The sequence below is a fragment of the Magallana gigas genome, chromosome 5, assembly GCF_963853765.1.
Source record: "Magallana gigas chromosome 5, xbMagGiga1.1, whole genome shotgun sequence".
In the NCBI taxonomy this organism is placed as follows: domain Eukaryota; kingdom Metazoa; phylum Mollusca; class Bivalvia; order Ostreida; family Ostreidae; genus Magallana; species Magallana gigas.
Window position 1 is genome coordinate 11,965,240 of NC_088857.1, and position 21,310 is coordinate 11,986,549.

Consider the following 21,310-nt stretch of genomic DNA (forward strand, 5'->3'; position numbering starts at 1 on the left):
AAGATGGTTGAGGCTTTATTCTTCATCAACTTAAAACACTTTAAACTGCTAAATTTTGACCAGGACAATTTCTTTACTTTATCATGGTTCTACTTGTACCTACCAGATTGCATTTTCAAGATACCAAATATATAGAAGTTTTTTTAAGACAGAAGTATAAAATTCAAAACCAATATTAAAAGTAAATACATTTTACATTGCATGCTGCCATTTTCTATTATAAGATGCAATAGTTTAAACTGTTACAGTTTTTTTCCAAAAAAAGAGAATGAAACATGCACATTTTAAAGCAATACACCAAAGTTAAATCATTACTGAAATACAATGTGTTCAAAAACAGCATAAATTAATAAATGTGCATATAAATATATGTTCATATACAATATTACATATATTTGATATAATTTATTGCATAGTACATGTACACATAAAAAAAAAACCCATCAATAAACTCTACTAATTCTGATCAAATAAATAAGTGCTTTGTATCAAAAACTTAATCATTCTACTTTCTAACACAGAGCAAATGGGGACATACAGGACTTGGACCTTCCCTTCCCGTATCTTGATTTTTCTAAATTGTGCAATTTGAACATCCGGAATAACAATTTAATCAATCTGAGTAACAGCTAAGCCATGAAATTACTTATGAAATAAACCACAATGTAATCAATCCAAAACTTGCGCAAGTTATTGAGTGTAAATTTGCAAGTTTATTTGTATGCATACAACTGTAGCTCTTCTGCATGGCAACCCGATATATTTTTCAAAGAGTTACTGATCTGCAGCTTGTTTTTTCTTAGTTTGAAAAAATATAAACATTTGACATGCAGATTTACAGATATATTTTTTAATTGTAGCATTTATATACCATAAACAAGCCAGTTAATTGTCTCTATTGCATAGTGTATTAATATCAACAGGATTCAAGGAGAATTAAACAGTGAATTTGAATATTAAAGAATTGTATTAAAATGTGAGGAGACAGAGGGAGTCTGCAGATTTAGAGAAGTCCTTTTTTATGAACATTTGCTGTGAAGGAGTGAGAGGAAGCTATAGATAGAGGGACATGCGGTGGCAGGCAACAAGCCACTTACTGCCCCCGCGTGGTTGTCAATGTTCGGGAATTTCTTGTGGAGGTACTTGAAGACCGAATCCAGACTTTTATCCGACAGAAACGCTGGTTTGCTGTCAGTTTTTGTGAGCATCTTAAAATGAAAAGACATAAGATGACATTAGACTACGTGTGGAGAGTCTTGATCACTTACTGTGCTCGACTTGCTATCCACATGTGGAAAACGCCGCAACAAGTATCTATAAACTGGTTCATAAGCTTTATCAGTTAGAAAACCAGGCTTGTTCTGTGGATTTCCAAGCATCTTGAAAAGATATAAAATATAGAGGATCATTTAAATGATCATATCTAGAAATATACCCTAAAGATTTTGATGAATACAGTATTTCTACTTCTTTGCAACAGTTGACATAACATCACATGATAATAATACATGTAACAATAATGAATTGAAAAGGAGACATATAACTTTTGTAACATGATAACTTATAAAGCAAATTTTTCAAGAAATGTGTTGACAAAATTTGATGAAAAGCTAGAATAAAATAATAAAGGCTAAACCAGCACTTCAGCATGACCCAATTTAAATAAATTATTCCATTTCCCAATTAAATATCCCATTCAAATATAAAATAAAATTTAGTTTTTAAAAGAAGCAACAGGAACTGCAAAACTTGATAACAAAAAAATTGATTTAGAATTGTATAAGCACCCCTCAAATACAAAAAAACCTTTGAGTGGAAAATAAAGCAAAATCTATGTACATGAAGCTAGATAGACTTTCCATGGTTTTCTACAAAAGCACTTAAACCTGGGAGAATTCAATAAATCACAAAATTTTACTGGAATTTCAAGCAAATAATGCATGTATACTACAAAATGATAGTACATGTATTAAATTTTATAATATAATTTCAGTGGAAGAATACTTTGGTTTGCAAATAGAATGCATATGTACAAGTTGTATTATTATTCAAAGGATTTTGTTAATCTTAAAACAGCTTAATGTGATAGCAAAAAAAATTAATCAACCATGCTCCGGTGGCTGGTAAGGTTAGGTCTGCAAATTAATTTGACGGAGTGAAAAAAATAATTCACAAATCTGCAATTTGAATTTTAGAAGTTGAAACAAAATAAGAAAAAAAAAATCAATTAATTCATGCAATTAAATCAAATTCATTAGAACCTTCTTTTTGTTGGGAGAGTAGATCTGAAATCAAAACACAGTGAAGATGGTCAGTTTTACAGTAGAGTTACAACATTCCACAGTTTGTTGTCACAAATATGTATACAGGGAAATATTCGCCCCAATTCTATTTTTGCCCTTTTCACCTTCGTTGTCAGCGGTCAAATTTAAGATTAAGCAAATCCCAACGTCTCAAATTATTGCTCTTTTTAACAAAGCTGTCTCTGGGCGAATATTACCCGGGGCGAAAATAACCCTGTGTACAGTACACATATACACGTATACCAGTGATGTTTGCATGAATCAAGACAGTTTCATTAACATTTGATTGTTCTTGTAAAAAAGAATGAAATCAAATAGTATTTGGGCGAAAAGATCTGAAATAATGAGTATAAAGGGAGATAAATTAACTGAAACAAAATGGCTTAACATAAGTCTTTACAGTTCATGGGAAAGCAAATCTTTCTCAAACAAATTTTAAACAATATTAAACAACATAAATGAAATAAAAATAAACAAATGAAAGTTAAACAATGTGAAAAGCATCAAATCCAACTGAATGAACTAATCACTGATGAACACAAGAGGGACATTGATGCTAATAAACATTATGGTCCCCAGGGAAAGAAAGGGCAGTCATACTTACTGACATCTGTAAGAGCAGGGGAGACAAGTCAGCATTAATCTAATGGTTCCATATAAAACTGCATAGACTAGTAGTCCTTTGACTAAGACATGATCTCTTGATTATTCAAGAAATATTTTCTAAAACAAAGGTGTTTCTTTCACAAAATTAAATACTTTGACAGTAACTGACAATACTGCATTCAATCAACTGACATAAGTCTGGTGGACAACTTATCAATTTGTGATCTGTCTCTTATAGTCTTATTCATCTATTTTTTTTTTAAATTGGTACATCATTTCCTGAAGAGTTTAGTCTATGTTACCCTTGCATTAATCATAATTTTCAAAATCATTTGCATAGTTTTCTGTGAAGTTTAATAATATTAATTATAATTTAATAAACATTTGATTAAATGTGAAAAACAACCTACAATAAAATTCTGAATGACTGATAATACTGCAAAATTTGGATAATGTTGTTTTGTTTCTACATTAAAGTTTTCAGTTTAAAATTATATAAGAATTGAAATTTGAGATTGACGCATTAATGTTGAATATATGGCTAGGTGATTTTAAGTATGATATATCGATGGTAGTTCCATATTTCATAATGTCTTCATATCAACTAATCTATCTATTACTTTTTTATAGAATTGTGTATGTAAGGTAACAGCTTTTATTATGACACAAGGATCCTTATTACTTTATACAGAGATATAAATAACATGTTATTTATATAGTAAATGCATGTAATTTCCATAATTCTGGGGAATATTTTGTAATTGAAAGATTATAATAATTCAGGTTCTTAAATTTAGTAATGTTATAATTTTACAACGCGCAAACCCTATAACTAAACATGACAAAATCACAAGGGCAATAATGAATACATATAGACACTATACTGTCAAGGAAATTCGAATAAACGACCACACCTTCTTGATGTTGTATATTCTTGTAAGCATGCCCCTTCCTCTGTCATTCAGGATAGTTAACTTCTCCGCCAACTTTTGTTGGCTTGGCACCATCGCTCGAGACATCTTGATTTTCTTCTAAAGAAATCAAAAACTAATTTCTATTTTCACTGTTTTCATCCTTCTTATTTCCTCCAAGCTATCTACTTCCGGATTCCCTAATTTCAGGCATAAAGAATTGGGGTCAATAAAGTAAAAATTTCCACATGTAATTAAAAAACATCAACAAAAAAACTTAAGATTATATTCTGCAAAATCACGAATTAACTAATCAGATAAGTGTGTGAAAAAATTTTTCATCTGTATTATATTTTAATTACAAAGTATTTTAAAGTTGATCGCAAGTAGAATCCCGAACCCGAATTTGATCAATAGGCCCGTAGGCCTTTATGGTCGCCTGAGTGTAAAAGCTAAATAAACTGAGTTTGGAAGATGAATTTTTTTAAAAAGAAAGATTCAAAGTGTTTCAAGAAATAGTAGGACCGAAGAGTTTTGATAATATTGGTGCCATTTGACTTGCATTGTTGAAAGGGTGGGCTTAAAAAATGGAATATTTTTCTTATGGCATTAGTATATGCTCAGTTTGACTATAAGAGTTGGTTGGGGACTTGGAGACCATTTTAATTTTTGAGGAATTAAGAATCTTCAATATATATACAATTCTATGATCAGCAGAGACTGTTAACCAGTGCAGTTCATAGCCCTAATATGTATATAGGTGCCATGGATTTCCTAAATTTAGTAGAGGCACATTTGCAGATTATAAATATATGTTTATTAATGTGAATGTACTTATTTTGTCTGCTATATGTACAGGAGAAAACTATTAACATTTTTATAGATTTCACCACAACAAATTCTTCACAGTCTCACACAATTGATTGACAACAAGAAGATTTTTTCAATCTTTTAATAACATTATCTGACAATCTTATCACCACATAATTAATATTAATATAAAACAATTTTGTAATTTGGACTTAAATTCTTTTCTACAAAAAATCTAATCATTTACAAAGACTTTTCACAAATGTAGTTTATATGAATTCCTGCATTGTAACACCCAATGGAATATGTTTCTCCATAACACTGCGTACATAAATGCTTGCATGCAGTGCAATGGAGAGACACTTTGAAGGTTCCGCAAGGGGGATCATAGTTTGATATCAAACTACTGTGTCAGAATATTGTACACAGGGATTTATCCCCCTTTTCCTAATTGTTCTTGTGAAAGGCTAATAAAAAAAAAATTATAGATATATCTCTTTAACAAAAATGACTGGGATTGAGTGAGTAAATCTTTTATGACTGACATGATTGTAATGGGCAAAAATAACCCATATAAAGTGTCTCTCTCTCTCTCTCTCTCTCTCTCTCTCTCTCTCTCTCTCTGAAAAAACTATTTAGTACCTGTTACAATAGAGCATTTTAAGGGATATCACTGTTTTATTCTAAAATACCAAAATATAACAATGAATGAAAAGACTTCCCTGTTAATATATGGGATAGGTAAAATGAAAACAGATACACACCCATCACACTAAATAAAAATCATAAACAATCTAGCCCAAAACCTTGCTCTCTTCCTTATTTCACCATAATAATTATTGCAAGTGCATAAAAAATATACTTTTTAATTCCAATCTGAATACTAAGAAAAACACAACATCTACTTGAAATGTAATTCACTCTTACTATCATTCTTCTCCTTAAAAAAATGCCTTTTCAATATAATGTACAATTTGAGGACTTTCAATACCTAACAACATTCCAGCTGCAGTATACACCTCCCTGGGAAATTTTTTTTGGAGAACTTCACTTTTGCAGCTTACAACATTACATAAAAATAGTCGCAGAAGAATACTATCGCTAATATATTTTTTAATCTCTAAATTGCAAAATTTCTATAAGTGTCAGTTACTACGTATATCCAAATGCCCTTCTTGATCCTATTTTTTTTTTTTTTCAATTCATTTTCTTTTATGGAGAGACTTCGAATCACAGAGAAAAGTAAAAAAAGAATAATAAAAGTTTGGTATTCATGAAACTTATTTCAATGTAAAATAAAGAACATTTATCACCATAAAAACTAAAATAATTATCAAAGAAAATGAAACTTTTTACCTATGATTTAAAAAACTATTCAATATACACCATATTAATCCATCCAGAACCCAATCAAAATAACAAGTTTTATACAAAGAAAAGAAAACTCTAATGTATATCTCTGGGTTAAAACTAGTATTTCAACTTGAACATCTTTCAGAAAGTTGTTTATAACTCCAAAAGTATTGCACTTTACTCCTGCATTGTAGGAAAAACCTAACATCTGAAAAAATAATTCATTACATTAAATTCCATTTAAAGCCAATTCTTAATTAGTTGTACATATGAGTTTTACATATGTACACAACAGAAATAAGCACCAAAAATAAGCACAAACATTAGTCAAAATCCAAAAAAATCTCAACCTTTGGCCAAATATCATAATCATACATTTATCAAATTTTACTGAGAGAAAATTAAGGTTACAGTCTTGCTACTACATGAAGTAGCATGGTTTTAAATCAAAATATGTACATAATGTATTTTATAAAATAAAAAAAATATAGGACATAATTTATCAACAACAGACAACTCCTCATTGGCACAACTTTTTATCCACAGAATACTTTATTAACATACCTTTGTTCAAATATTATCATGGTGTATGAAATGAACTGGTATCAATGGGGCACATTACTCACCAAGAGCATATTAAGTATGTATTCTGATATACATGATTAAAATGCAATACTGTTACTAAATTTATTTTCCATCAAAAAGCGTACGACTTAAAGCTAACATGGAGACAAGAAAAATTTGTATCACTAAACCCATTGAACTCTCATTTATTGCTTTGTTCAGAAGATTTGGAGTTGTGATGTCAATTCCAATCAATAATGTTATTAGAATCAACACAATTTGTAATTATCTTAGTCTCTTCATCCATATATCACACAGTGTTGTGCATACTAAATTATGTACTGCATAACACAAATTTTAACTGCATGAGCATGTAAATGTAAATGCATGTTAAGTTGAGTTTCAAATGATGAAATAAATTATCTATGCATTTGAAATCTGTAAAAAACCCAATTGAAATTATCGATACGTTGTTGTTTCTAATTAGTTGAAAATATCTTTGACTTTTTGGAATGACAGATTGAAGAGAAAATATACCAGAAAACCCAACCTTTCCATTGCTTTGATAATAAATTGACCAATTAGGCAATATTGCCTATGTGATATGTTAAACATGTATCTGAAATGAGATCAAAATTTCAGATAGCTTTAAAAATGGCTCATAAATGCACTTCACTTCAAAAGAGATTCATAACATTTTACACATTGGTACCTTAATTAACAAACCATTCTCATTTCTGTTACCAGCTAAGATCTTAATACATGATAAGTTGCTTCACACACATTCAGTAGACATCAATAAATAAATCTCTGTAAATGTACACGTTGATGGTACCACACACCCAATAGTTATTGTCTTAGCAATTTCCCAGACTCCTCTAGCTAATACATGGTCTCTCTTATTCTGGTCCGAATGACATTTGACCTGGTCCACCTTTCTTCATGTAGCGTCTAAAACTTTTATACCTGGCACTTTCTGCTAATTTAGCTTTCATCTCCTCCTCTTTTTCTCTCTTCCATTCCTAGAGAAATAAATGTACAATACTGTTTATGTACATATACTACAGAAGAATCTATAATCTATATTTAGTTTCTATGGAATCATTTGAATTTTTTTTAAGTTTTCATTTGTTCCTCAGATTTGATCATACTTTATGTACATATACCAGTAATGACTTCTTACATTAAAGTTTTCTTTTATCCATAGCTCTTTCCTCATGTATTCATCAAAATTTTCCTCTTTTGCTAGCTGTAAAAAATACAAAAAAATGTCAGACAGAGCACACTCTATTTTGATATCAAAGAATCTTTGTCTATTAAGAACAAAGAACATTTACCTTTTTTGTGTGGACACAGAAATAAGAACTACTGACAGTGTAGTAAGAAATGAAATATTTTTGCTAGTAAAAGTGTGTATAAAATCATTGTAAAAGGGTAATGATCAAGCCGTCCCTCAAAATTATGTCGTTTTTCCTACTACCTGGTATCTCCAAGGTATATAACTGCATATACATGCATATTTTTTATATCATGGACTTTGCAATGTGTTTGAAAAGATATTATATACATAGCAAAGTTTTAATTGATTCATAAGGCTTATTCAAAGAGTTAGAAATAAATGTACTGTATACAAGTATATAGCCAATCCATTGTTTCATGCAAAATCAAAATGTGCATTAAAGTGCATAAAAAGGCAGTTTGCCAAGTTAAATGAAAACTGGGAATGAAAATTGCAAGCATTTTATGAATTTGGTGACAATATATCTTTTATACCTTTGGTGCATGACAAAAGAAAAGATTTCAGAATATCAAAACAACTGGAAGTTTTAGGGGGAAATCATGCAGAATTAAGCATACAAAAAAACACTTTTTTTTAAAAATCATGCTTTGTTAGTAGATAAACCCTTTGCGACCAGTCAAAGTATACTGCAGAGCATAAATACAAAATCTACTGGAGTAACAAGCTTATACAAGTATCTAACTCATCAAATGAGCTACCAGCTACCGGAGGCCGATAAACCAAACAGATGTTAGAACGGACGGACTCTTTGTCCCGTTTATCTGCGGGACCGTTGACACTGACTGGCATGCTGGTACAAATATACTTACAGGGAACAGAACGGGGCTGGCCTACATTGTTATAAGTACAAAAGTTGGAATTATATTAAGTCATCACACAGCAAGAAATTGGTTATAGAAGCTGATAGTTATGTTATTACAATTGTATGCCTTGCATTTTAAGGCCTCCAATTCAAGATGTTAGCATGTTACTGAAGAATTTTTTGAGAATACCGGTATTTTCTTTGAAGAATCTAGTGTGTGTGTGTGGTTCATTTCCATGCATGCTCTTGATCAGAAAATGTCTATTGTATACATATCTAATGATTAATATAAATGAACATACTTTTCATAAATCATTATTAAATTTGAAGCTCCATGCAATAAATATATTATCATACAAGTCTGAGGATGCATAATTTGAGAAGCCTTGAGGAGTAAATAGATAGTCATTGCTGCTAAGCATGCCTATACATGTAGTAATTACATGTCATATTGCTGACTTGCTTTCCTCTTAAGCTCTTGATGATAATTTTGAACTACAATGTATGTATGTGCTCAAGAAATTCAACACTTTTGTTTTGGTGCATCATATTGTTTGATTGCCCCTCTTATAAGGTGAAACAAAGTTACTACATGATGTAAAATGCTCATGCATGTTGACTTACAATTATCTAAAAAATTAGATTTATTTTAATAACAGACAATCAACATTTTGAAAAAAAAAAAGTATGAACAAAATTCAAAGGTTTTTAAACTGTAAAACAAACAAATATTTTAATTGACAATATAACTGAAGTTGAATTCAATAGTCTACCAACTGCTATCTATTCTTAAATGTTTAAAAAAAGAGTTCTATTTCCCTGCAACACCTACCTCCCATTGTGAGCGACTGGCTTTGAGATATTTCTTGATGAGATATAATTTTTCCTCCTCCCCGTACTCCTCCCGGCAGATCCAGAACTTCCAGACCCAGCGTCCAAACCAAATGATGTACTGGACGAGGTAGTAAGGACTCAGAATCAACTGAATCCACAGAATGTCCTTAATGTTAGGCTTGCTATAGCCACCTCTGAAAATTAAGTTATCAACAATTAATTGGTCTCATTCTATTTTTTGGACATCATTTATCGCTGCATTTACAATTCCTACCTAATGTCCATTTTTTCTTCAATTACTTTCTTAATTATTTCCTCTTCTTCATTTCTGATTTCCTCCTGCAATAAAAGGAATACTTTAGTCAACAATCAGAAACACATTTGATATAAACATGTTACTATGTAGTATGAACTTGTCCATAAAATAGAGAATTTGTCGAAAGATGATGGGTTGTTGGTTTGTACGCTACAGGGTAAAAAATCAAGGAATTTATAGATTCTGAATCTCAAATTACATTAGGAATGGCATATGCAACAGAAACATACATACTTGCTTCTGCAGGTCTACATATGTATATATCAATATAACTATATAACACTAGGACTTAATAAATCTTCACAGTGTTAAAGTACAGTACCTTAGTTCTCTTGTCTTTGCGGTCCCGTTTCTGACCAATGAGCCCCTCCGCCTTGGCTATCCCAACAGCCTGGATCCTGTACTTAGGTTCCTTACACAGGTAGTTAATAGCTGCATTGTAGTTGTTCCATGCACCCCAGTACTGAAACACAAACAAAAATTAAATATTCACTTATGTCCTCTCAAAGCCACGGAGGACCCAAGACCAAAATTAAAGACAATGATGGCACATGAATTAGTGGCAATGGCTGGGCTTAGCGCAATCTGTATTCAACTGAGGTATGAGTAAAGTAATAGGACACCATTTTATCCCACAACAGGTAACTCTTGCAATGAGGCAGCACAAAGTGTACCTGTATTACGGATATGATGGTCAGGGTAACTGCTATCACAATCCTGATGTCCACTTTAGGAGCGTATCTTCTGTAATATCTGTAGTAGTTGGCTAAATGCTCATCTACAAAATCAAATTGAAAATCATAGAAATGTCTCAATTTAAGTCCAGCTGAAAACATTTCTGTAAAATCTGTTGTAAGGTCTAATGTTTATAATATCAAATTTGTCAGTATCAAATTATAAAGTTTTACAGATAATAAGTTCAAAGCATTCCATGTACTTTTCCAAGAAAGCAATGTTTCATTTGCGAGGCAATAATTCAGAATACCGTAATATACCTGGATTATCCAACATGTAGTTGTAGTTTTCTCTCTGTTCATCATCCCTCAATATCTGAAAGGAGAAGAAAAGAAGGTTTTAGGTCTGATACAACTCTAAACAAAAGCTGATACAATACTGTGGAAATAGCAATAGAAATAATAGTGTTTTATATACAATGTACAGTCCTTCTCAACATACCTCATATGCATTGGCTATTTTCTGAAACATCTTTGTAAACTCCTCATTCTCCTGCAATTACATGCACATATATTAGAAAACGCATCAAATTAACAAAATAATCTATGAAAAATTTGCATTCAATTCAGAGAACTTCTGAATTCTTTCATATCATTTTAAAATATCTCTGATATTTGTATGTACACACAAATTGACAAAACACTGCATCAATGTTTATCATGTACATGTACTAAGCATTGGTCTTAATCATTCTCCTTGTTTTGATTCAGCGTTTAATGTGTAAAACACAAGGGAGAAAATAAAAAACCAACCAACCTCTGCCTTTGATGCCATGTCTGGATGCCATTTCCTTGCCAGCTTCCTGTACCCTTTAGTAATCTCTCCCTGTCAATATAAACATTTGATACATGTACTTACGGTAGTGAAAAAAGACCATATATTGTTATTGTATGCACAAAACAAGAAATTATAGAACAAAGTTTCAGAAGGCTTCAATTTTCAAAAAGTTTTTAAAAGGAATAACTCACCCTAGATGCATCTCTTGTAACACCCAAAACTATAAGAAAAAATGTATGGTAATTAATTCTCAAGCATACTATCTTTTCAATACCTATATTAAATGAAAATTTAATCTCGCAATTCCCATACCAGCTAGCTTTCTACAATTGGTAAAAAAATAAACTGTATTGCATGTAAACAGGTGTTACTCAAATGTATGAAATATCAATGTTATTCAGTAAAGTTGATATAAAGTATAATGCGATGGAAACCTTTATCACAACCTTTTCATATCATTCATTATAAATGCAACTAATTATATTTAATTTATGCATTTTAATATATCTAATAGCTAATTCTAAATGTTCTAATAAATTTATGTTGATCAAATAAATTATAATGCATTATTAAGTTATACACACATATATATATATATATATATATGTACTGACAATCTTAAAAATGCTTGAGCCCTCTCTTTTATGAAAATTGTTATGTTGATAATGCAATTTGTACCATTTCAGACATTAATTTTATCATGGTACTTTGTGTAATAGTGTAATAGCCTATTCATTTCAAATTGTATTCCTCTAACTAGATGAAATGCTTTCTTTGCAATCAATTTATTTCCCTTGTGGAACAGTCAACCCTGAAAACTCAAAAAATTTAAGCAAAAAATATTATTCAAAATATTTAAAAATTGCCACTTGAGAACATTCTTATCATCATTCCTGCAATCTAGTACAGTACAACAAAAGTGACAGTCAGCCAGTTGCAGTTTGATATTAATCTGAATAATCATCGGGAAGAAGTGTTGTGGAATAGTTCTTGTCTTAACTAAAAGTACAGTACCAAATAATTAAAAAAAATAACAAATGGAAATTATAAAAAGATTGAAGTCTTATAAAATATATGCATGCTGAATGAAATTGTGTGAAATAAATTCATTTTAACCATATAATATGTAGCAAAATAAAAAAGGGGAAATTTAATTTATCCGATGACCACGTCAACATTAAGAAAAGTCAGTGACATTTACAGGTGCGTGCTGCAATGAAATCACCGGTATGACTTGAAATCAAGATATCTTTCAATGGATCATTTGTTTCACATTTACTTACTTTCATAACAGTTTTCCAGACCACAGTATAAACCATCTAGGAATCCATATGACGGCGAAACCAGCAAAAATAGAAAAATTAACATTTTGGTTTCACATATGTGTGCCATGTTGTCGTTTTATTTACATTCGATAGAGATGATCAGACAAAACGAAAAATTGAGACACGCGAACCCGATGTGAAAATTATTAACGTGAATGGCTTATGGCCAAAACTCAAAATAATAATTTAAAGCGTTTGTACTTCGATATGATTTTATTTTCTTACATGTAACCTATTCCATGCACGGGTCTGGGGAAAAAAGGGAGGTGTCTGAATTTAAAAAAAAAAAAATTAAGTTAACGCTAAACAGTATTTTTGAAATTTTATTTATAAACTTACATATAAATTAAATCTACTTTTTTCGCCATAAACTCGGAATTAAACTCTATTATTTTTAGAGTTAAACGATCTTAGCTATATGTATGATACTTTTCATTGGTGAAAAAAGCAATTTTTGAACAAATGACATATGGTCCTAATTAATTAAGTTTTTTTGCCTGTTGTTGCGTGACTGTGAAATGGCAGGCTCATATAGATGCATAATATTTAGACACTAAATATTAAACATGTTTTTTTTTAGGTGTGTTGTATGTGCAAAGCATATCGACAATCATGAATGTTTCTGAAAAGAAACACATAGTATTTCGATCGGAATACACAAAATTTCTGTACTTGGTTCTAAGCGTTATATAAGTTACTCTGACACGTGACATAGCCTTCTTCCTCATTGGTGGAACTGCCATAGTGACGTCAGACTTTGAGTGTATTGTGACGTCATAAACATTTTATCTGTTTTGGAATCAACAGGAATACTATTCACGATGGCTATTGTAAGACATACTACCCAATATTCCGATGTAAGTATTTTAAAATCAAAGTACTTTATGTACATGCATTTCTATCGTGCTAGAACTTAATATCCTAAAGTATCCTAACTTGATGTGCAAGTACATGAAGATTTTATACTTTTGTAGGCCTACTTGGACATAAGCTATTATGTGCCACCACATCAATACACACCTGCGGATATTGAGATGGTAAAGACATTGACTTTAGTTTACTATCATATTAACTTTAATTCTATGTGGTGAATATGAATTGTGTCAATTTCTGTACTTTTCTTTTATTAGTACTTGATAAGTCCAAGACCGCAGTTTCCTCCACACGAGCCAGTAAGTAAACTAATTCAGAACAAGTTATTTATATCAAAATCCTCAACCAGACATATACTATTGAATTTTATCAAATTTTATCTATAATTTCAATCGATTGATAATATGATGTAAAATGCACGTTATTTTGTAGGCAGTACCAGTTAGAGAGTTTCTAATTGTGTCTGATTTGGTAAGCTATTTGTTTCTATCAGTTTTTTGTTTCTAGCGTTGAATTCTTCATGAATTGAATTAGTTGATGGTATATGTAATGTTTTCATGAATTATCATCCTTTTTAGAATGATTGGTTCGAGGATATATTAGATGAGGCAGAAGAGGAGATCGAAATAGAGGCAATTGTAATAAGATAAATATGTTTTATTCTGTTTTGAATATGAAGCGTAATTTTGTTGATTTAAATCAAAGCATGCATGAAGTATTCTGTAAATTCTGAATTATTTCCAGATTTACAATCGGTAAACTAAAGTTATCTATTGTAAATTAATTAATTAATAATAATAATAATAATAATAATACATGCATACTTCAATCATAGTATGTTTTTCATTTTCCTTAAATTAGATTAAATATTAATCGAAGATGTCTATATATTCTGTGACTTTGATTTTCGTATATGTGGCTATTTTTCAATCTTAGTATTGAATTGTAATAATCATGAAAGCCATGTGAGTGTACTCACTTTTTTTTTCAGGCTGACCCCATTGCTCGCCGGGACATTGTTACAGCATTTTTTAATGCAACAAATATCGATTACCCAAAAAAGAAAAAGGTTGATTTTTTTATTAGTTTAAATAAATTTTTATGTTTCAACCAATGTTGCTGAGACAAAATGTATCTTATCCATCCATCCATCCATCCATCCATCCATCCATGCGTTCGTTATTTTGTATAGACCTCGTGGTTTAGAAGAGGCGTTCGATTCTTAAGGAGAGCAATAGCCCCCTTAAGAAGACGACAGTAAACAGTAAAACAAAGAGGCTCCGATCAAGCGCAAAATGGGGCTCGAGACGTAAGTATATAACTGTTCCATGTAACTGCTAGGTCGCATAGCGGTCCGACAAGTGTTGTTTGAATACTATTTTTTATAATTGAATACTACTGATTTTCGTTTTAATATTTTTATTCAAAGTGCAAGTTTTTTTAAAGGATTTATCATAACCAATGTATCTTATATTATGTGTCATATTGAGATGCTATGATAATCTTTTGACTTTCTGATTTTGTACGCATATTGCTATTATATATCTTTTAAACAGTGTATGATATCATCTGGATATCTATTTAAACATATACAGGTGACTTTTTATTCACCCCTAGTCCAGGAAAAACTTGATTGAGGGCTACAGACTAACATTCATCCTATAACATAGTCCTGTGTCTGACTAGTACTGCTGTTGCAAATTTATACACATATATATATGCCTTTTTGGTCCTATAAGCTACTGTATGATAGACGCCCCCCCCTCTCTCTCTCTCTCTCTCTCTCTCTCTCTCTCTCTCTCTGTATATAATACGTAGTGAATTCACTGATATATGGTATTGGTGTAAGTGTCAGAAATACATATCTGTTTACTGTTTGGATTTTACTGTATGTTGGAAGATCCGTGTTAAACCTCTCTCTCTCTCTCTCTCTCTCTCTCTCTCTCTCTCTCTCTCTCTCTCTCTCTCTCTCTCTGTCTTTCTCTCTCTCCATTGCACACGTATATACACTATTAAGTATTAAGTGAGTTCTGATATTGGTTTAAGTGATCAAACTACTTGAAGAGACGTTAAACGTCACACTCATTTCTTGTAGTCTATAGAATGAGACAGCCGGTGAAGCAAAAAAGTGAGATGATTATTCTTGAAATATAAAGTCTTCAGATCACGTTATATATAAAAACAATATCAGAAAGGAGAAGTAGGTCAGCTATGTGCACATGCACTTGTTTCTGCACGTATTTAACCCACTTTTTTGGGAGTATGTAAAAAGATGATATGAAAAGAAGGAAATTAGGATTGAATTGAAGTTATATACCACACCAGCCCCCATTAACGCCAAGTAACATGTTGGGTTTTTTTTAATTTAATATATCAAGATGTTAGGGTAGGTCTGTCCCATTTAATAAAAACGTATGTATAATTCAGTGACATGCATGGTCAACATGTTGTAGACTACACGTATGTTTCTGTGTTCTGCTGACATTATGTTATGATCGAATAATACGGAAAGATTGCAATAAAAACGATCAAATAGGCCCTTTAACAGTTTAAGGGCAAATTTCATTTACAGGCTTCTCGAATATGTAAGTTTTTTCCTTTTTTTTTGTTTATCAATAATACAACTTCATGCAGTATGTATGTATTTGGTTTCTTTAAACATGTTAACTTAATGATAATCTCTTCCAAGCGATGGCAGAAGATTGTTTGTTATTATAAAAAGACCTTTGTCAGAGTTAATCATTTTTTAAAAGAAACTTTAACATTGGCATCTGATACTAGTATGTAAACAAGAAAACCTATTTTAAAAACAAAAATGTATTTGTCCATGTGCTAAATCCTGCTATGAACTCTTGTTATAGTCACGTGGTTTGTTTTTAATCTAGAGAGGAGACATGCACGTTGCGAGTAAATCCGATGCACATTTTGGGATGTGAAGAGGAATCACGTCTATACATCAGAATAATAGAATCATTCATTAATATTACGAGTGTAGGATGGCGAAAATCTACGGTGTAGGACGAGGCTCTGTCTTGCTTGGGAATGACAATTTAAAATTGCAAGCTTATCAGGCGAAAGTATCCGCCACAACCACCGACCCTGCTGAGTAAGATGCAAGCCGTGGCAGAATCATAACCACGAGGAACTGTCAATGATGCTAGACTGTAATTTCCAAAAATGATCAATGTACCAGTTTTGATCTGTCATCATTTGAAACATTATTGTTTTTCAAATGTTCTTACTTAGCGTCACCGAAATACTAGCAGTTTTTAAGGTGGTGATTTAAAAATATCTGTAGCTGTATTTTGTTAACAAAATATACATGTATTCCTCATTGCTGAAAGCTTCAGTTTATTAAATGTTGTGAAAATTGTACCTTACTTTTTATTTACTTTACAGTTTTGAATTTAAAAGCGATGTCTTGGAATTGATATAAGTAACACAAATAATTACAATAGATACAAATTTGTAACCGGCAAATCAGAGAATATTAAACACTAAAAACTTCTAAACTTTCTGCAACCCTTTTGCATACGTTAAGTTGGATATCCAAAACCTTTCAGAAATAAGTTACAGGAATTTTACCTTCATTAATTTAAATACAATGTGTTAATATATCTATAAAGTTAATTCTATGACAGCTTACCATAGATGTTTACTTGCAGTGTGCCATATCTATTAAAGCCATCAATGATGTTTAACAATACTGACCCCAGTTGGCATGTTGGTTAGTCATTTTGAATATTTGTCCTTTCCGATATATTTCATAGGCGTCGGAACCGGGGGCGTGGGGGTGGGGGTCCCCCCCCCCACTTTGTTTGCAAAGATAGACTTAACCATTAGACACATAGCGTCAGGGAGGGTCCAGCCCCCGCACTTTTTCTCGCAGCAAATATAATTGCTTCTAGATTAACCTTAAAAGATTGAAATATTAATAGCGATATTGAAAATTGGAGTCATTGGTATATACTAGCCCCCCACCGCCCCCCCCCCCCCCCCCTCTCCCTCAGTTCCACGTATTAGGAATTTCAATAACAATGCTATAAATTAAGACAACATAAACAAGAAAAAATATATGTCGCCTCGTAAACAGCCAGATAAAATATCTCCTGTAAATGAATTTAATCCAATGGAAAAAGGGGGGGGGGGGTGATAAATAGATTAGAAGACTGCCGCCCAAATATTATTTAGAATCCAAATAAAATGATCCCTGAACAGAGTACATGTGGTAGCTAGCTCCGATACCTTTTATTATTGCTAAAGACACTATATATGAATCTCACCATTTAGAAGGTAGTGCGAGCGCTGATGATGCTATGGCCTCAGGATCATGATGGAATTTCAGACTTAAGTCAAAATTTTTTGCAGTCATAATTATTGTTCATCATAAAATGACGGTTAAAATTTGTAATTAACAAATCAATATCAAGACAATTTTAGTAGCATTTCAATTTTGTCAGTGTTTTCAATCTAGAGACGTTAAGACGGTGTACAATTTTTGACTTGAGTCTAAGATTGCTTCGTGATCATGAAGTCTGGTGCCCGAGTCCCAAAAGGGAGTGTATATATATAGGCTATGCAATCTGAATCAGGTGCCAAAGGTATATCAGGTGTTTTTCTTTTCACTATATATTTCATTGAAAACCAGCATATTTCAAAAAATCGTTAAAAAGTAACCAATGGACCGATTTTTAAAAGACTTGATAAATTCAGAATTTCTCTAGCTTGTTTTGCATCATATTCAAATATTTTTCCAACCTCCTTCTACTTTAAGCAGTATAAATTTCTTCAAAATCTGACAAAAATAACAATAGAAAGCAGTTTTAAAATAAGTCTTGTTTTCAATGAAATATATAGGGAAGAAGAAAAAAATTGACATACTTTTGGCATGAGAGTGTAGGTTTTCTACTAGTCTCGTTCAACCAGACGCTCGGCTGTCTCCGTAAAACTCCGACGGAGTTTTACGGAGACAGCCGAGCGTCTGGTTGAACGAGACTAGTTTTCTACCGGAAATACCAAGTTACCAACTGATGACGTTGTGTACTACTGACGTCACGATTGGTAACATTCAAAAACAGGAAATGCTGCAGCCCCAAGAAATAAATACGTTTTAAAGGAAATATTTCAGGCGCCCGTGCTAGAAAAAAATAGGTAAGATGTTATTAAAAATACACGTGGCTAGGTGATATCTATAATTACATGTAATACGTATTTCTGCTAGACCTATATAGTTCATCAACTGATGCAGTCACATGTGCATTCAAAATAAAAACCAACATGGCGGAATACGCATGGATCCCGATCGCATGTATTAAATGACATGTACAGTGCCTTGTGCTCATATTTATATATGGGCTTTGTAAAGGTTATTATGCGTTGTATTTCCGGAAATCATTGTGATATGTAAGCAAAGCGTAATAGTCCACATTCTATAAAATCATTCTATAAAATACTGTAAATAGATATTTTGTTCAGGTCACAATCGATCTCGTAGCAGAACTTTCACAATGACTGTTGATGTACAAGTATTTATATCCCATATAGAACTTAATATCCCACCGTACCCTAACTCGGTGTGCAAGTACAAGAATATCGTACTTTTGTAGGCCTACTTGGACATAAACTATTATGTGTCCCCGCATCAGAACACGCCTGCGGAGATTGAGAAGGTAAAGACAGTGACTTAAGTTTACTTTTAAATTACCTGTAATTTTATGTGGTGAATTTGAATGATGTGTCAATTTCTGTACTTTTCTTGAGTATTTGATCAGTCCAAGGCCTCAGATTCATCCCCACGAGCCAGTAAGTAAACTTACTCTGGGCAAGTTATTTATCAAAAATCCTCAACCAGACATATTGATGAGTGTTATCTATTTTCATCTATTATTTCAACCGATTGATAATATGGAGTACAATTCACGTTATTTTGTAGCCAGTGCCAGTTAGAGAATTCCTCATTGTGTCGGATTTGGTAAGTTATTGAATGAATGGTTTGAGGACACACTAGGCAGAAGAAGAGATTGAGATAGAAGCGATTGTTTCCAGATTTACAATCGATAAACTAAAATTATCCATTTTTTATTAATCAATTATTATAATACTACCGGTATTATACTTCACTCTTAGTACGCCCACTTTACATTAAATTAGATTAAATATTAATTGAAATTGTCCTATATATTCTGTGACTTTCGTACGTGGCTATTTTTCCATCCTTGCATTGAAGCAGTCTGATTAGTAATAGCATTGAAAGCCATTTTAGTGTACTCACTTTTTTCCAGGCTGACCCCATTGCTCACCGCGACATACCTACAGCGTGTTTTCACATGAAAAAACGTCATTTATGCAAAATCTCCCCCTTGGCCAAGTTGGTAAGGGGAAGATTCTCCCACATAGCAGCTTTGAAAGGTTAACAGGTATGTGGACACCGGGGACAACAAAGAGTACCGCGTAAAGAAAAGTTGATGTAGAAGAAGTAGAGAAATTGCGTGTGCGGTTGATGTTGACGGCAAACAGTTACGTTTACAACTTGACAAGGAGGGCCAGAATTCTTTTTATTTTAGTTTGCATATTTTTGCAATAGTTTTAATGTCCTGTAAATTTTACAAATGTCCGGTAATTTTTTAATATTTACAGGACAATTGTCCGACAGATTTTGGACTGGTTTCGGGAACTCTGGTGTTTTAATGCCACCAATATTGAATACCCAAAAAAGAAAAAGGTTGATTTTTTCATCAATATAAATTCTTATGTTTCCATCAAAGTTGCTGAGACAAAATGTAAAATACATAAGGAGGGCAATAGCCCCCTTAAGAAGACATTAAAACGATTGAAACGAAGAGGCGCGGATCAAGCGCAAAATGGGGGCTTGAGACGTAAGTAACTGTTTCATGAAACTTCTAGGTCGCAAAGCGGTCCGACAAGTGTTTATATATATAATATATTTCTATATATAAACAAAAATAATAAAAATATTGATAAATTATATGATTAATATCCACCCAATAATGAAATCAGTTATTTGTTCCATGTCTTTAAATCTAATAACTGTGCTAAATAAGTACCCTCATTTTTCTGCAAAAATATCGTCTACACGGAAATTTAAACATGTACAGAGTATTTTTTAAAAGGAAAAGTTACAAATAGTTTCAGTGGACCTATTTCAATTTAATGTACATTTTAATTAATTACCCAAATTTAGAAGAATACACGTGACTGATGTGTGGGGTACTAGTATGTGATCACTTAAAAGTTAATCTGAAATGTTTGACAGATTAAAGACGCAGTTGCTGTGTTGCAAGCTCTCCAGGCGAAAGTATCCTCCACAACCACCAACCATCCTGAGTAAGGTGCTAGCCGTGGCAGAATCCTAACCACGAAGATCTGTGTCAATGATGCTATACTGTAATTTACAACAACGATCAATGTACCAGTTTTGATCTGTCAACATTTGAAATATTATTGTTTTTCAAATGCCACCACTAAGCATCACCGAAAAATTGTTTTTAGGGTGGCGGTTCGAAAATATATGTAGCTGTATTTTTGTATCAAAATATACATGTATTCCTCAATGATGAAAAATTCAGTCTTTATTAAATATTGTGAAAATTCAATTCAATTAAAATTGTACCTTACTTTAAGTTTTATTTACTTTACATTTTTTGATTTAAAAGTGATGTCTTCCAATTGATACAAGTAAACAAAGAATTACAATAAATACAAATTAATCATAGAATATAGTTCACTACAAACTTCTAAACTTTCTGCACTTTTGCATACGTTATGTTGGATATCTAAACCC

General features: G+C 32.0%; 3 protein-coding genes and 2 long non-coding RNA genes across 33 annotated transcripts in view; 3 read left to right on the forward strand and 2 right to left on the reverse strand.

The window, feature by feature from the left end:
* Positions 1-4,027, reverse strand: part of LOC105335035 (nck-associated protein 1) — a 33,353-nt gene extending 29,326 nt beyond the window's left edge. For 19 of the 28 annotated variants that reach the window (XM_066084552.1, XM_066084530.1, XM_066084551.1 and 16 more), the window contains exons 1-3: positions 3,824-4,027; positions 2,262-2,285; positions 1,098-1,208 (exon numbers count right to left, since the gene is read on the reverse strand). In XM_066084552.1, coding sequence (XP_065940624.1) covers positions 1,098-1,208; positions 2,262-2,285; positions 3,824-3,928 — 240 coding nt within the window. In that variant the 5' untranslated portion in view covers positions 3,929-4,027. Of the gene's footprint in view, positions 1-1,097; positions 1,209-1,268; positions 1,380-2,261; positions 2,286-3,823 lie in introns of all 28 variants that reach the window. The other 9 variants (XM_066084554.1, XM_066084553.1, XM_066084541.1 and 6 more) reach the window with 3 other exon arrangements.
* Positions 4,028-4,756: 729 nt separating this feature from the next.
* Positions 4,757-12,749, reverse strand: LOC105335162 (dnaJ homolog subfamily C member 25 homolog). 2 transcript variants are annotated; one of them, XM_011438941.4, is made up of 12 exons: positions 12,595-12,749; positions 11,503-11,531; positions 11,291-11,359; positions 10,976-11,026; positions 10,795-10,849; positions 10,474-10,577; positions 10,122-10,262; positions 9,758-9,822; positions 9,482-9,677; positions 8,657-8,677; positions 7,731-7,796; positions 4,757-7,569 (listed from the first exon to the last, which is right to left on the reverse strand). In XM_011438941.4, exons 1-12 carry the CDS (start codon positions 12,701-12,703, stop codon positions 7,447-7,449), a joined length of 1,029 nt encoding a protein of 342 aa, XP_011437243.1. In that variant the 5' UTR covers positions 12,704-12,749; the 3' UTR covers positions 4,757-7,446. The 2 variants fall into 2 exon arrangements, with proteins under 2 accessions (XP_011437243.1, XP_011437249.1); XM_011438947.4 differs by lacking the exon at positions 8,657-8,677 and having other exon boundaries at positions 12,595-12,748.
* Positions 12,750-13,213: 464 nt separating this feature from the next.
* On the forward strand, positions 13,214-16,884 carry LOC105335176 (uncharacterized). The gene is made up of 7 exons (XM_066085820.1): positions 13,214-13,493; positions 13,611-13,673; positions 13,767-13,808; positions 13,942-13,980; positions 14,088-14,147; positions 14,501-14,578; positions 14,702-16,884. Exons 1-7 carry the CDS (start codon positions 13,458-13,460, stop codon positions 14,768-14,770), a joined length of 387 nt encoding a protein of 128 aa, XP_065941892.1. The 5' UTR covers positions 13,214-13,457; the 3' UTR covers positions 14,771-16,884.
* A 1,582-nt stretch (positions 16,885-18,466) lies between these two features.
* LOC136275902 (uncharacterized) lies at positions 18,467-19,829 on the forward strand. The gene is made up of 3 exons (XR_010714412.1): positions 18,467-18,660; positions 19,116-19,480; positions 19,791-19,829. It is a non-coding gene; the product is annotated as an uncharacterized lncRNA (long non-coding RNA).
* Positions 19,830-20,193: 364 nt separating this feature from the next.
* On the forward strand, positions 20,194-21,144 carry LOC136275901 (uncharacterized). Its single transcript, XR_010714411.1, has 2 exons — positions 20,194-20,384; positions 20,783-21,144. It is a non-coding gene; the product is annotated as an uncharacterized lncRNA (long non-coding RNA).
* Positions 21,145-21,310: the final 166 nt, after the last annotated feature.